General features: G+C 39.1%; 1 protein-coding gene across 1 annotated transcript; it reads left to right on the forward strand.

Annotated features, from left to right (window-relative positions):
• The first annotated feature begins 4,410 nt into the window (after window positions 1-4,410).
• fscn1a (fascin actin-bundling protein 1a) lies at window positions 4,411-15,756 on the forward strand. Its single transcript, XM_066688953.1, has 5 exons — window positions 4,411-5,375; window positions 11,225-11,381; window positions 11,910-12,031; window positions 12,383-12,550; window positions 12,820-15,756. Exons 1-5 carry the CDS (start codon window positions 4,553-4,555, stop codon window positions 13,023-13,025), a joined length of 1,476 nt encoding a protein of 491 aa, XP_066545050.1. The 5' UTR covers window positions 4,411-4,552; the 3' UTR covers window positions 13,026-15,756.
• The last annotated feature ends 860 nt before the right edge of the window (window positions 15,757-16,616 follow it).

Consider the following 16,616-nt stretch of genomic DNA (forward strand, 5'->3'; position numbering starts at 1 on the left):
TAAATAAATGTCTTACTTCAAGGCAATGCAAGTACCTAAAAAGGGAAATGTACTATACTATTAACGTGTTAAACCTGTTGTTCCCTGTGTATGAAGAGGTTGTGACATTTTACTGATTTGATATGTATTCAGGTGTTGAATCCTTTTTTGTGTCAGGAGGGTTTGACAAAGTGTTCATGTGCTGGTCTTGGTTTTAAATGTGTATCAAATTAAACCTAATTGGTATTTTCTGCAGCCAGATGAAATGTTTGTAATTCTCAGAGCTCACTCTCTGTTAGAGACCTCTGTCGCATCAGTGGGCAGCTGTATCCTTGCTGACGCAGTGTTGCGGTAAACTATTATCATGCTTGCAGTGTGACACTGGAAAAAACCCGCCTCCTGGTTCAGGCAGACAGAGCACTTCTAACTGCAGATCACTAAGCACAAAAACTGCAGAGATTAATATTAGAAAGATGTAAATGAGGCTGGTGTCTCTTTTGGCTATATCTGACTAAAAAGAGCTTTGCAGCTGTAGACTAGCAATATATTTGAAGCATCTGCAGTGCAAGCTTAGCAGTCACATGTTTAGGAGTATTTCATTCTGTTAAGGAACCCCTGACACATTGCTAATGCTCACAGTTATATGCTAAAAGTACAAGAGAATGTTTTAAGCAGTGGGCACAACACATATAACACCTTACTAAACTGTGAACTATGGGTAACAATGACATTTAAATGTGCACACTTTAACTAACACATTGCATTGCATTGCACATTGCATATCGCATGTTTTCCTTTGTGTAGCACAAGTGCGGTTTATACTGTTGACAGTAAACTGCTGTTAAAGAAAGGCGATGGACCCCTTACATTGAACTCTGGAGGTAAAACAAAGAAACCTTCAGGTTGTTAGTACCAGTGTTTTATGCAAAATATTGAGTTTTTGTATTGTATAAACTTGGAATTAAGGTCGAAAACCAGTTAAGGATAAGATTATATCTTGTCAACGGCCAACATTTTTTAATCTGTATACACCTGCTAATAACAAGATTTTTTATTTAGAAGTCCATTATGTGAAATCAGTTGCCAAATGGCTTAAAGGCTTTTGTCTTTCAATATAATAAAATAACCTAGTCATCAATCATATTAAGGGTGTATTTGTGAACTAAGCTGTATATTTTTGTATACATTTCATGTGTATTTGTGGACTAAGATGTAAATTTATTTTTGTGACTAAGGTGTTTAACATGATCATTAGGCTTACAACATTAAGGTACTTTCTTACAATAGGATCAGTCTTAATGAGTAATGCCATGTTTAGATCATAATCAGGGGAAGATACCTGGCAATATATTCAAGATGAAAGACTAAACTTCTTCCAGTTGCAGTTTTTCCCATGAAAGCGCTCACATTGCAGCAGCGCACTGCCTGCTGCTCCCCCAGAGCACACTGAAACCCTGTTTCCATGGCAACCACTTCAGCTTCAAGGCGGGCCGGAGATAACCCCACTCTTTTGATTTCTAGAAACTCTTAATATTTGGGCAGTATGAAAAAATGCATCACAATTTCATAGAAAACATTACAGCTTGTACATTTAATAAAATATAGGATCAAGCCCAAAGATTCAGTAGATCCCTTCTGTATTAAATCACCTTTGTTTTGAAAGCAGTGGTTTATATTTGATGCTCATTGTTTCCCATCTTTCTGTTTGCTCTCTTTTTCATTGCTGTGAAACATTACATGGACGTTTTTTTTTTTTAATAAATCCCTGACTTCCTTTCACTCACAATAATTAAAAAGTATAAGGGCTCAGTATTAGAGGCCTTCTTTCTTCGGCAAACAAATGGACGTCTTTCATCAACAACAATGGAGCTAACCATCTGGAATGTGAGATAGCCCCATGCAGGACGAAAGGGCTGCATTATAATAAACTGTGAGAAGCTGCTGAAGAGAAATCCCCAATTCAGTGTGGACCCTCCCCCATCAGGGGTGAGAGTGAACTAGTCTGTCCTGAGTGAAGAGCTTTGATATAAAGACCAGTGTGGGGCAGGGCTGAGCATAATACTGCTTTGGTTAATGGCTGTCTTAAAATGACCACTGGAACTAATGACAGTAAAAATAAATAAATATAATATATATATATATATATATATATATATATATATATATATATATATATATTTTTCCCCCAATACCAGTTGGCTTTGTCCTCACACTAGAAGGTGGAGAAAGACAAGATGATAAGGCCAATTACCATCCTCTTTTCAAACTTTATCATAGAGTTGCTTTTGTTGAGAAAGCTTCAAATATAGGTTGCTATCATGTTTTGTATTAAGATATTATTCAAAATAAACACTTTTGGTTAATATTATGCTGCTAACAGTATTCATTTGCACACCTGTGTTTTTAAGATGACAGTCAGAAGGATCCTATATACAGAAGTACAACTTAGCTGAATATTTGATTTCTGTTATGGCAATATATGCAGTCAGCACGCAAACAAATGTTAGCCAGAAATAGTTGCAAGAGTCTTCTTGACACAGGCAGACAGATCCCCTATATGAGTGAAGGCTGACATATTGAAAGTGACAGTGTCACACTTAAAATGTACCAAAATGTTTCAATGTGAACACAGAAAGCAACAAAAACACAGGGTCACTATTTTAACACGAAATCTTTCAGCGCCCTGCTACATGTTTTTTAAGACAGTTTTGCTTCTAGAGAATGAGAACAACAAAGCATGAATGATGGGGACTTCTCACAGGTGTCATAACAGCAAAACCTGGGGACATTTGGAAACTATAAAGCTGAGGCTTTTGGGGCATCCTGGCACTTAATGGTCTCATTTCGTCCCAGCTTCTGTAAAAACTTAGACACTTTCATTACAGTGACTACTTACACTGAGTCATTCTTCAGTCAGGGCTGTAATTAAATGATCTGTCTACCACACATGACAGTAATGGTAGAACACACACTATTAGGCAGGTTTGCCTGCTCATACGACAATAAAAGCAAAGGACAGATTAGGAAATTGAACGAAAAAAAAAATCAACCGGGATTTACTGGTACTGGGTGATATGTGCCCTTACTTTAACACATTTATCCTATAGGATGGTCCTTATATTTATTTATATAGCTATGTCTATCTTTCTCAAATACCCAGGTGACCTCATCAGATCTCCCTGACCTTCCTCCATTCATTCTCCAATTCTCCAGTGTCTCCCACCTGACACTGTGAAACATACCAAGCCTTTAATAAGACCCGCTGTACACGTCAGCCCTAGACACTCCAATTAGAATTTTTCTAACGTTCTCCACACCATTATTCACTCATATAAACCAAACAAAGGGTACATTTCGAATCATCTGAACAAGCATTCCAATTTTGTGGGAAAAACATACAATCTTTGTTTACCAACAATTACCTGAATATATAGTTAATACAAATAATTTGATGTTGCCATTTTTGTGAGGTTTCAGATTAAACACAAGATCATTTTAAAGAAACAACGTTTAATTGAACCTCTAAAGTTGTAGACACTATAATCAGTAATAGTATGCACTCACACAAAACATACAAAAGCATTTCACAATAGGAAGCAAAGTCCATGTTTTCAGGGCTGTGGACAAAAATATGAAGTTTGCCAGTATTATGTAGATAGGGGCTTTGTTTGCTTTGCAGTGGTGCTTTCTGAACTGTTTTTTTTTTTTTTTTATCACAGCAATGAATAGATCTTTGTATCAGTTGGACACTCTGAGTTTTGTCTCCCTGTTGCTTATGTGGGAGAACATTTCTTTCACATGACATGTTCCATTTTACTTACTATTTCAATATTCATAAGTATATAAAACTGTGACACAATGTAGCCTAAAAATATGTATAAAGCTGCAGTAGTATTATTGCAACATTTAACCTATTGTATAATATACCCTCACTTCAGAGACACAGCTAACATAAGAGTTAACCCGCAGAAATATACAAAGTTGCAGGTCAGCTGGATGCTCTTCATTCCTGGAGAAAATGGCGTGCATACCCGAGAATCCAAGCCAACATGCCATTGCTTTTCGTTTCACTGTCATGGAAACCTAAGAAGCATTGGGTTAGATTAAAAACTCATTGCATGGGAATTGCTTTTAAATCTGACCCGTATTAGACTTAACCATTCCCCATGCTGTAGTAAGCTTGGGACATTTTTAGGAAGCTATGGCTCTTGCAAGTGCAGTTTCGCCTACCTATGCTAGACACATTTATTACTACAGCAGCTTGCCATAACAGTATCGGCTGCAGCCATCATACCCACCTTTCCTGCGCAGACGGCCGGCTTTTGCTGCAGTTTTCTCCAAGTCCTGCTTCAAAGCGGGGGCGTGGTCGCGCCGCTGACGTCACGCAGCTGTATAAAAAGCTGCAGCCGAGGCTCCCGGGCCAGGCTGTCTGAGGCTGCAGCACAGGGCGCGCTCATCCTCCACACAAAGACCCCCAAACAAGCACCACGACCACCCTGCACAAGACCAGCTCCCTCCAAAAGCACACCAACAGAACCCAACCATCGCTCCATTGTGATACCCTACAACCACCATGACGGCAAACGGAATCAGCGATATGGTCCAAATCCAGTTTGGGCTCATCAACTGTGGGAACAAATACCTCACGGCTGAAGCGTTTGGTTTTAAGATCAACGCCTCTGCCATCAGCATGAAGAAGAAGCAGATCTGGACCCTGGAGCAGGATGGTGATGACTCCAACGTGGTCTTCCTCAAAAGCCACCTGGGCAGGTACCTGGCAGCTGACAAGGACGGCAACATCACCGGGGATAGCGAGACCACCGTCGTGGACTGCAGATTCATCATCATTGCCCACGACGACGGGCGCTGGTCTCTGCAGTCGGAGCCTCACAAGCGCTACCTGGGCGGCACCGAGGACCGGATCACCTGCTTTGCCCAGACCATCTCGGTGGCGGAGAAATGGAGCGTCCACATCGCCATGCACCCTCAAGTCAACATCTTCAGCCTCACCAGGAAGAGATACGCTCACCTGAGCTCCAAGCAAGACGAGATTGCCATCGATAGAGATGTCCCTTGGGGAGTCGACTCCTTGATCACGTTGGTCTTTCAGGACCAGAGGTACAGTCTCCAGACATCCGACAACCGCTTCCTGAAGAATGACGGCTCGCTGGCCGAGAAATCCGACAAAACCACCGGGTACACCTTGGAGTTCCGCTCGGGAAAGGTAGCCTTCAGGGACTGCGAGGGGAAATACTTGGCTCCCTCGGGGCCCAGTGGGACCATGAAGTCTGGGAAGAGCTCCAAGGTGGGAAAAGACGAGCTGTTTGTACTGGAGCAGAACCATCCACAAGTGGTGCTCACAGCTGCCAATGATAGGAACGTGTCTACCCGGCAAGGTAGGGGTTACATTTCATTTGTACCCTTTAATACAAGGGTGTCAGACTCGTCCTGGAGGGCCGCAGTGTCTGCTGGGGTTCGTCACCGCCTAGCTCTCCGCCCCTTAATTGGTCTAATTAAACAATTAACTGGCTGAACTGAACACTTTTCTCTCCAGACTCTGAAATGTTCTGTGGGATCAGTGTTTTGAGTCATCAACTAATTGTAAGGTATCCGCTATCAAGATTTAAAATGAGGAAAGTGTTAGATAAGCCTACATGAGTACATTTTAAATTAATTGGAAATCCTGTTGGAACAAAAACAAGAGCCTGCACCCCCCCACCCCCAGGACCGGAGTCTGGCACCCTGTCTGAAAGCATCACCTGGTGGACTGATCTGTTGTAGAATCAGAACATCGTATTCCACACCCAATCTCAGATGTCGTGTACCATTCGTTAGTGAAATGTGCTGAATATACCTACATAATATATACACACTGAAACCAATAAAACCATCTATATGCTGCTAGACAGTTTAGTGAATGGTAGACTGATGGAATAAATACTGCACGTTTCTCCGCAATTTTCTGTCAACGCAATCAATCAATCTGTTAATTAAACGCTTTTTAATACAGTTAACCAGGTCATTAAATGTCATTAAGTGATAGACCTTTTACAGATTTCACATGTTAAAACCACGCGTATGTATATTTCGGTTTCTGGAGGCTTGGTCAAGATACGAGTATTTTTCACAAACGTACCGTTTTGGATATGAAGGAAAACGGATAAAGGACTACTTTGCAAACCAAACTCTTCTCTCCAGCCCGTGTCGCTTCCGAGACTGCACAATATAAAGACCTTCCAAAACGAGATCAACCCCAAATAATGAACCTAGTTTTTCATGACGGGTTCATTGTCGAGGTATTTGTAACATAGATGAAGTATATGTACATGTAGCCATTTTCCCCCCTCAACACAAAGCATCGTCGATTTCTATATCATCCTGTTTTTAATATCATGGAAATCTTGTAATCTAAGCAATATTTGTGTGCAGTGAGTGTCATTTAATGTAATCAACCCGATAAATGACTCTATACATGTATACTTAAGAATACGAAATGTTGCTGTGCATTTCTGCTATTCATTAAGCTTACATTGTATAATTCCTCATCAAATAAACGAAACCATTCAGACACAATGAGGCATTGTAATGAACACGTTTTGTACTAAAATAAACAACCTCCAACTACATTTTATTTGTTTTCCTAATAGTTATTTGTCTTTACAGACCACAACATTTATTTTTATCCAAAATAAATGCATTGTCCACATTTCAGGACTATTTTCCTGGGTTTGTGTTTGTAATGTGGCATGATTTGCAAAATGCTTTCACTGCTGCTGGGCTTAATCACGCATATAAACCAGTTGGCATGCAGGCACCCTGATACGATTAAGAACAAAAAAGCAGCATTAAATATAAGCGAAACTCCAGATATTAAACGTATTAATAATCATAATATGCATTATTCCTGGACAATACCTTAACACTAACCCAAGACCAGTAATTGGTTGTAAGCAGTAACTGACAGCTGCAGCAGTTTGTTGATGTAGGAATTAACTCTATGCAACCTATCCAAATCAAAGCATGTAGTACATTTTAACAAATCTAACATTTTATTTTTTGGGAAGGTGGATGTAGGCAATTGCACACCATTTTTATATATAAAGAGTGTCAGTTATGTGGTTAACGCTTCAATTCGAAGTTAACGGTGCATTCAAGATGTGGACTAAAGACTAAGTTTAACCTGACTTGAATTAATAGGTTTCCCTTCAATCAAACTGAAAACCAGAATGAGCTTGTAGACCACCCAAAATAAGATGTTAAGCAGCCTCCCAGTATGACTAGCAGTGGTGGAAATGGATACTGTCCTCCAAAGCAAGACTTGAACCTAGTGGAAAATTACAAAGTGTCTTGCATGTCCCTGAGCTTCTTGCTACATGTCGTATGAATGTGATTTGACTCCATATTGAACAGACTTTTTGTAGGTTTCCAATGCAGCTTTTTTCCTGTGACACAAGTAGTCATCCATAGTCAAGACATTGTCAATAGTTAAACTTTCCTGTTATTAAATGGCATGTACATTTTAAATTGGGCAGAATTATTCAGTTTGTTTGAATCGTTCATGAGGTTTTAACTTCAATTGTAAAGATCATGCCCTTGCAATATTGGTAAAGCACATTTCCTTTGAAATTATAGTTTTATGCTTCAGGTCTTCTGTCATGATGGTCTCAGTGTTCAGTTGTGCTGTCTGTGTGGCTCAGACCACAGAATGTGGCCATTTGTGCCAGACAGTTGATTAAATGCCAGGAGCAAGGTAATGGCACGTGGTTCTGGAAGAACAAGCTAAGATGGTGTCTGATCTTGTTGTTGCCCATGTTGCACAATATTTTATGAAGATGTCCGCATTCATAAATGCACCAGAAGAGTTTCCCTTAAACAAAAGGGGATTCTGTTCCTTCAAAGCCTTGCCGTGTAACGGTTTAATGGATTTTACTGCTTGGGGAAGGAATGCGTGTTTGAGAGGAACATCTGTATGCTATTAGGCTCTGTCTAACAACAGTATACATCTTGAAGAACTAGTAGCTGCTATCTAAATTTTGAATTAATGAACCAGACATGCTACTACTGATGTCATAACTTGACCCATAATCCTACAAGAGTTTCCCTTTAAGGTAGATTTGAGTCACGTTTACTAAAGATCTTTTGAAGTACTGTTTTGATGTAGTTTCCACCCCTTCCCCTTTGTGGCAGCTTTGTAGCCATAGTTTTAAATACTGCATGTAATTAAATGGCTGTGCATTTCTGAATGGTGTTTCAGCCCAACAATATGTAAACGTTTGGAAGAAAATCAAACTAACAAAAATGTGCTGGAGCCACAGAGTATTTCAAAGTTTTTTTTTTTTTTTTCCAATTTAATACCATGCCTGGGCTTCATAAAATACCTGCAACATGACACCCTCTCCATGGCATCTAAAGGCAAATCTTTTTTTTTGTTTGTTTTTGTTTTGCTGATGTGTTGCATCTCTCAACCTTGCAGCAGCTTTGAATATCAAATGCTTATAAATTTAGATTCGTATAAAAATTAAGAGACGAGCTCGGCTGAGAGTCGTCCAGTGTGGTTTGAGAAGAACAAAGGCCCTGTGATGTCAGCAGGGCTCCCTGTGTGCTGCAGCTGCCAGTCCACAAGCTTGGCTGGCTGAACAATAGCTGCTCTCGGGGGTGGGAGCTTGAGAGACTGGCAGGGTGATTATTTTCATGCTTTTGGCTCCAGACCCCACATTTCCACCGGTAATTGAAAATGCTTTATGGGGCAAATCTTGCAAGTGGGGACGTGGTGATGAAAGATAAAAACACTTCAGATTGGGTCCTTCATTGCACCATGTAGCTCTGCAGTTGTATAAAACATTTCTAGCTCACCTATAAAAGCATGTTTTTTTTTTTTTTTTTTTTTTTTTCTGATTGCATTTACTTTATACCCTTAAAGGAACAAATCTGGAATGTCTTAATTCTATTGATTTGATCCTCATCCATATATTTTTCTTTCTAAAGAACTTTGCTTTGTAAGGTACAAAAGTCTTGATGCATCACATAAAAGCTGTTCTAAAATTAAATTGCTCTTTGGTGCTGGAGAAACAGACCCAGTGTTTCCTGGGACAGGCTTTGTACTATTTGGCCTCAGTGTGATCTTTATGGTGCTTCATTGAGCAAGAGTCCCCATGAAATGTTGACCTAAGCTCTTCCTGCATCTTCTCTTCCCCCATCAACATTCCTGTTTGCCTGGGCTGTCATAGAAGAATACTGAAGCTTGTGTTTTTTTGTCTCTGGATGGACCACAGTCTTGGGTAGAATCTGTGGTTTCCACAGTCGTTTTACTTTTTTTTTTTTTTTTTTTCATTGATTCTGATTGTGCTTTTCAATAGCTGAAGTGAATACCACATTTTGCGACGCCTTCATATTTTTTGCAAACTTTGTATAAAATATGCTTGATTTTGGGGGGGTTAGTTCATGCTCCCTAGTTCCATTGTTGTGATGGGTCACTGAATCTTCTCCCCTGTAAATTGTAATGGTAACTCATCATATGGTTTTATTATTATTCCTTATCCAGGGCAACTCTGCTTTTACAGTGTAATTTGACTAAAGTTATTTCTGTGGCTCTTCAAATTCATGATATTCATTACACTGCATATTTCATATTTGTCTTTAGGGCTGCGAAGGATTTGTATCTGCAAAGGGCTTGGTGCTCTTTATGGACCTACATAAAGATTGAAAGAGCCCATTTCCTGAGGGCAAATGTTCAGTGTAGACAGTGGGGTCGCACCAGGTTTCTACACACGCCCTTTGTGATGTGTTAGTGGATGGCGCTTGTTTAAAGAGATTGCAGATTGAGTCCCAGATCTCTTGTATGAGCCGTCTTCTGAATCGCTCCACAGCCTATACATCTTCCCTAGGATGAATATCCGCAATGCTTCATTTTGTGAAATTGTTCATACTAAGACGACTGTGATCCAAGTTACACATTAAAAGTGCTGAGTGAAGGCATGTTCCTGCCAGTTTCTTAACCAGAGCCTTTTTTTTTGGCCTAGGATCAGTTTCAGGCTTGTTTGAACCCCTCTGTATCCTCCTCCTCCCCCCTAGTTCTTGCTAAACAGCCACTTATAACCATGTGTTTCTCATCTTTCGCTTGCATATTTCTGAAAAAACGTAATCAGCCAGTGGAGGTTTTCTTACATTGATTTCTAGGGAGGAAACCTTTTGAGCCTGGTAAAGCTGGTATTCAAGATATTATTCACAGGGTTTAAGATTTAGTAGTAATTCACATCAGGGAATTAAAAAGCTTGGCCAATGTGCAGTTCCTTGAATAGACAAAGGGCTCCTGCAGTTTTTTCAAAGAGATCTTGTATATGAAATTTAAGCTTCCCATAACAAAGGTTTTTACTATGGTTTCACAAAGGCGTTTCTATTTTCTATTTTTTACAGATTTAATCTTGAATGTTCCCATGCAATTTATTTGAAACTTCATACTGGTAAATGTTGTATAATTTACTTTCTTTGCTGTCTTGATTAGTACAGGATCTCATCAAGACAGCAGCAGATCACATATTTACATGCTTATATGAAAGTAGCTAATCGTATCGTAGGCGACTTCACAATTTCAATGTTGAGTGATGGAACAGGCCCGTTAGCCTGTTACCTCATTGTGTCTAGTTCAGTCAGGACTATGGATTTCATTTGAGGCAGGTATTTCACTAATCTGGGATGTCATGTAAGGAATTCCAATATTTCAAAATCTCTTATTACTGTATACTATGGTTTAGAAGCAATTTTTATTTTGTCCTATGCATTTGTATTGGAATATCTTTTACATTAGTGTTAGTAAATAGGTTTGCATTGCAATGTTGGGAAAATGTATTGAATGTAACACAGGTTCTGGTCTATACTAGTTTCAATATGCTGGAAATCTGATTCCAGTAGATTTTCACCATGTACTGAGATAAAGGCTTTGGGAAATACACACTGGGCGATCTGCGTGGTCTGTGGGTTAGCATCTCCATATACAGGATTTAGTAATAACTGTACATACTTGTATTGCAAGGCCCAAACAAAGCTCCAGAATAACTTCAGCCAAACTAATGTAGCCTAATGAGAAGCAGCTGCATAAAGCTACCTGCAAGATAAAGGCAAATCAATGCTAACAAATTAACTGTGACTTTATTTCCTGGGTTTAGCTCAAATACCCATTTAATGTGATTTTGACTAACATTTGAGTAAAAATGAAATTAAGTGGATCTTCCCTGCCTTCTGTTTTCAGGAATGGACCTCTCTGCTAACCAGGATGAGGAAGGAGACCAAGAGACCTTTCAAATGGAGATCAGCAAAGACACCAAGAAGTGTGCTTTCAGAACCTGTGCTGGGAAGTACTGGACCCTTACCCCCAATGGAGGAGTACAGTGCACTGCCTCCACCAAGTGAGTCCAGGACTCCTTTCTCTGAGTAATAGCACATCAAATAGGACATCGCATTCCTTTCCTAATGAGTTGGGGGAGTCTACTGGTCTGCATTCCAGCTGTGCATTAATTTGTCAGCTGGCTTGTTCAGGGAGAGGTTTATCATTTTAGTCCCTCCCCCCTCACATGTTGAATGTTGATGAAGATGCATGCACTTAAGTCCACCTTGGAATCAAGTAGGGAACATTGAATTAAATAATAGAATAAAAACTTGGATCATTTCCAAGAATGGGGTTAGATGTTGATTGTATTGTAAGGAATCCATGCATATTAATGGATAGCAGTCTAGACTGGTAAGGGTAGTGTAAAACTATATAATATCTAAGTGTTGTAAGTGTTCAAACTGACCCACTGACAGTACTCACTGAACTAAGTTTCTCTTCCAGGTTTTGGGAAAGCTCTCTTTGTTCAGGAAAAAAAAAATGAAAATGTAGTGCCCATTAGTACATGTCTTATTCAGTTCTTGCTTTTTTTTATTTATGTATTCAGGACTCCTAACTGTTACTTTGACATTGAGTGGCGTGAGAAGAAAATCACTTTGAAGGCCTCCAATGGGAAATATGTGGCCGCCAAAAAGAATGGCCAACTTGCAGCCACCACTGACTCTGCAGGTGAGTGTCGGAGGTGAACACCTGTTCTTGCTGCACCATGTCTGCTTTTCCTATCTGATATACATTCTTTTTAACATTTAACCCCAAATGATCAGCTGATTAAATTAACGTAGTTGGTATGCATCTGTCCTCCTCCCATACCTTGCACTGGTGTGACCCTTTTGGCATCCAGTAGAACAAGGTGTAGGTAACTTTACACCCTTGATACTCAATGTTAGAACCTCGGTTAAATTAGTTGCATTGATGGTCAGGAGGGCTCTAGTGTAACAATAAGACTCCAAAATTGATGGGATCTATGATCTTTAAAGGAGGACTGTTCCTCATCGCCTACCTGATTCATTTTACTTCAAGGTGACACTGAAGAGTTTCTGATGAAGCTCATTAACAGGCCCATCATCGTCCTGCGAGGAGAGCATGGCTTCATTGGCTGCAGGAAGGTGACCGGTACCCTGGACTCCAACCGCTCCTCATACGACGTCTTTCAGCTGGAATTCAACAATGGAGCGTATAATCTCAAAGGTCAGTAATGGTGCTGGGGTGGGTGTTTTTTCTTCAGCATTAGGGGTTTTGGCAGATTTTTCAAAACATTCCTGAGAAATGTATTCTTAATGCTTTTCTTTTATTAATCTCATTAAAAGTACAAAAGTTACCAAAACATGGGGATCTACCACAGCCAAGAATTGTAGGAGTGTAAATATCTTGGTTTAGCGTCTGCCAACACGACAGATCTTTTAGCACGGTTTATTTTTATGGTTTTTCTGGCTTGACTGGTCTGCTCTGTCCCTCAGATTGCACTGGTAAGTACTGGATGGTTGGCAACGAATCTTCTGTGGTGAGCAGCAGTGACACCCCGGTGGACTTCTTCCTGGAGTTCTGTGACTACAACAAGGTGGCAATCAAGTCCTCGGGTGGCAAGTACCTGAAGGGGGACCATGCTGGCGTGCTCAAAGCCAATGCTGACAGCATTGAGAGCTCCACAATGTGGGAGTATTAGAAGCACTTTAGCAACTACTGTGGCTTTTCTTTTGTTTAAATTTTTTGTTTTTTGTTTACCTCTAATATTTCAAATGTGTGCATGTGGGGTTTCATAATTGAAAAGGTTGCAGACCTGCCATGGATTGCTAAACTTGCTAGCCTTCAGGACTTGTCATGTACCCCACTCTGAGTGGAATAGTGACTGGCTTTAGACAAAGTATCCTTTCCAGAAACCTCAATTAGACCAGGCCTGTGGTAAGCCTAGGGCCTGTGTAAGTCTTGGCTTGTTCATTGTTCTTGCTTTTGCAAAGCTTTGACCTGGTGCCTGATTGAATTATGAATGACCTAAGTGATCTGTACATCTGTTTACTTGCAGGCCATAGTTCAATGTAGGTGATTTAAGTGCCAGGCTTGGAAAGGCCAAACTGTTTCTGATGCACATTTAATGGTATTATTCCATTAACCTACTTGCTTATGTGTTGCTAATGGGAACCAGCAGTGCACTAAACATTTGTGGATTGGCAGAAAATCACTGATGATAAATCAGTTGGGAGGATTTCTGCAATTGTTCCACTTTGGCAGATAAGTTCTTGTTCCCTGTTGTTGAATTCCCTTTTAGCAGCTTAAAACAAACCTGCCTTTAATACCAGTGGCTTTTCTACTATGTTTTCTGCCAACCTGAAACCTAAAGAGCTCTCATTGAGCCCCTATTTCTTTGGTCTGTGTCTGTTGTCTTTCAGTAATCCTAAAGACCGGTGAAAGGACGTTCAGACCTGGATGGGTTTGATAGTTATGGAGTCTTCTGGACACTTCACTGGGTGTCCTTTTACTTTAATACTAGCAATTCAAACAAACCAAACTGAAAGCAGTGCATAAATAAACATGCCAACATTTGGGAACCATCTGTTATTCAATACAGTGCGGAGCCTAGCCAACAGTCCTGTCATTTCAAGGTTTTAAGCTTTCTCAGTATTTAAAATTGAAAGGTCTTTGTTTACAGTATTTATCTACGTTCTGGTGAGAATGACTAGTTTGATTTTTTTTTTTTTTTTTTTTTTTTTTTTTTTTTTAATATAATTTTTACCATATTTTTGATTCAGTATTTGTTAGAAAGGTAAAAATAGCTTTCAAATGCCCCCCCACAGCATTACACAAAGCATCCTGTACATTGATTTCTGTTGGATATTCAACCAAGACCTTTGTAATGTGAAAAATCAACATAAAATGTAATGATCTAATGTTGTTTACTATTTCTTTTGTGCCATAAAACGGTTGTTAATGTCTCATTGAAGAAAAACTTAACTGGAAATGCTTATAATGTGTTCTGAGCTGAAGTGTGTGCACGATGTGTTACTCATCTCACAATATCTGGCCAAATGTTACAATCAAATTCCTGTGCTAAGGTAAAAAAAAAAAGGCAAATTTAAGCCTGTTCTTGCAATTGACGAGTTCCTTTCATTGCCGTTAAAAGAGGTACTCTGTAGTCATAGGTTTACAATTTGTATTAATTGCAGATCTGAAGTTGTTGCAGGTTCAACATATTATATAATTGTATAAAAAATTAAATGATTCACCTTGAACCACACAAATCCATGGCAGGATTGCTTTTTGTGCTCCGCTGTTGCTATAATACAAAAGCTTCACAGAAACAAATTTGTTAAATGCACAATCCTTTGAATTACTGGAATAATTACCAAACTTGTACTTTTTAAAGGCACAGTGTTTATCATTTAGATGTTTTTTTTTTTTTTTGTTATTATTTTTTTATTTTTAATGTTGGCGTTTTGTTTTTTGCTTAAGCAACTTAACAGCAAAGCCGATTCAAAAACTGGAACCCACTCCGCTGCAAGATGACCTATTTCAATGCAGAGACAGCGTTGCATATTGCTGGGTCAGCCCACAACCACTTTGCGTGATTTGTTTGTTGTCCGTCAATATGACAGCACAATTAGTTTACAGGCAAAACCATGGCCTGAGGTTTAAGGAAAGGGGGTGGGGGGAAACAAACTATACCATGACTATATATTTAAATTGCTAAGAATTTCAAATGTGAAGTTTTAAATACTTCAGTATACTTACTCAAATGAACCAACTGTGATCTAGAATGAGCCTGGAATTGAGATTTCTTAGAATTTAATTATTTTTCTTGTGCATCTCTCCTTGTCTCTCTCCATCTTTATTTGGAATAAAATCTGTATTAAACAAATAACAAGCCACCATCCAGTCATGTCCTATAACCAGCCTTCCTTTCTTAAAATTTCCTGGTGCTATATTTCTGCAGTCACTAAGGTTCTACAAATGTCATTCAGTTTTTTCATATCTAATGAAAGGCCTCAAGTCAAGTGCTGTGGAATATGGTTACAATTCATTGTAGTCTCTAACCAAAGAGTCTTAATTTACTCTAAAGGGAGTGCCTTTACACATACAGTAGGTGCTCAAAGAAAGCCATGAACCTCACTGGAACTGCACAAGGACATCTCATACCCTGGACTGGAAATTGGTAGTTGGTGGGAAGTGATTTTCAAAAAACGTATGGAAACAAATGGAAAAATTGATAATGGTTGTGCCTTGCCTAGAGTATTGGTCAGTTTTTGAAACATTCCACTTGCATATCTTATAAAAGTGAGTTTTATTTGATTTTTTTTTTTTTTTTTTTAATTATTATTTTTAATAACTGGTATTTTTTTTCCTCTTATGTGCCATTTGTATAACTTAAATCCAATGTCAATTAAAATTAAGTTTGCATATGACGGTAAAGTGTTTTGTGATGTTTAGTCTTAAAATAACTATTATTCATTCTTGAGAAATGTTTTGAACTAGTTCTATAGTATTACAATACTGATTATAATGTGTAAAGCACAATATGTATATTTTACTTATAAAAGCAACTGGCTAGACAAAACAGTCAAGGGATGTACCAGAGATTGAGCATAATCACTAGTAATCCAAATGTTTGAGTAATACTGCAGATATACTTCAATGTAAAGTCCTTATTTTATTTTAGCAACATCTTCATTTGGAACAATGAGATTAGTGCTCCTTTCAGTTTACAATTTATGCACGTCTTTTAATAGCCAAGCCCACATCAGTTTTCCTACATTGCACAGTGTATAGCACTTCACTGCAGCTGTGCCATCTGAAAATGAGTGTGACACTGGATGTGTGTGGTAGGGAGTGTACAAATACCCCTTCTTGGTAATTTGCCCTATTACAATTTGCCTAACATGTTTTTTACTTCAGAAATATAATTGCTTGAGCTTTACAGGTAGAATATTTGTCTTTCAATGAATATTTCTGTTTGAATACATTTTGGTATTTCAGTGAAACCAAAAAAAACAGAAGCTCTTCAGACTGCCTTTTGTGAGGGTGAGCTTTTAGTAGACTGGAGCATACTAGGTGTGTTCACTTGAGACCTTAAAACCCAGCTGTCGGGGAGTTTGTGTGTTCAGTATTGGAGAACCCTAAACACACACACAAGACTGAACAAAGGTTGTCAGTCTCCCCATTGCAGTAGTGTAGACCTTTGGTGCTGTGAATGCTCTGCTAGCCATAAAGGATTGCAACGAGACACGGCTGCTCCTTGGAAAGTTTACTTTGGAACCCAAACTGC

The sequence above is a fragment of the Amia ocellicauda genome, chromosome 17, assembly GCF_036373705.1.
Source record: "Amia ocellicauda isolate fAmiCal2 chromosome 17, fAmiCal2.hap1, whole genome shotgun sequence".
NCBI classification, from domain to species: domain Eukaryota; kingdom Metazoa; phylum Chordata; class Actinopteri; order Amiiformes; family Amiidae; genus Amia; species Amia ocellicauda.

Excerpts from the sequence above, each read along its gene's own strand:
- fscn1a (XM_066688953.1), top strand. The coding sequence starts at position 4,553 with ATGACGGCAAACGGAATCAGCGATATGGTCCAAATCCAGTTTGGGCTC. Across the intron at positions 5,376-11,224 it reads GAACGTGTCTACCCGGCAAG|GAATGGACCTCTCTGCTAAC; the intron begins GTAGGGGTTACA and ends TTCTGTTTTCAG. Across the intron at positions 12,032-12,382 it reads AGCCACCACTGACTCTGCAG|GTGACACTGAAGAGTTTCTG; the intron begins GTGAGTGTCGGA and ends TTTTACTTCAAG.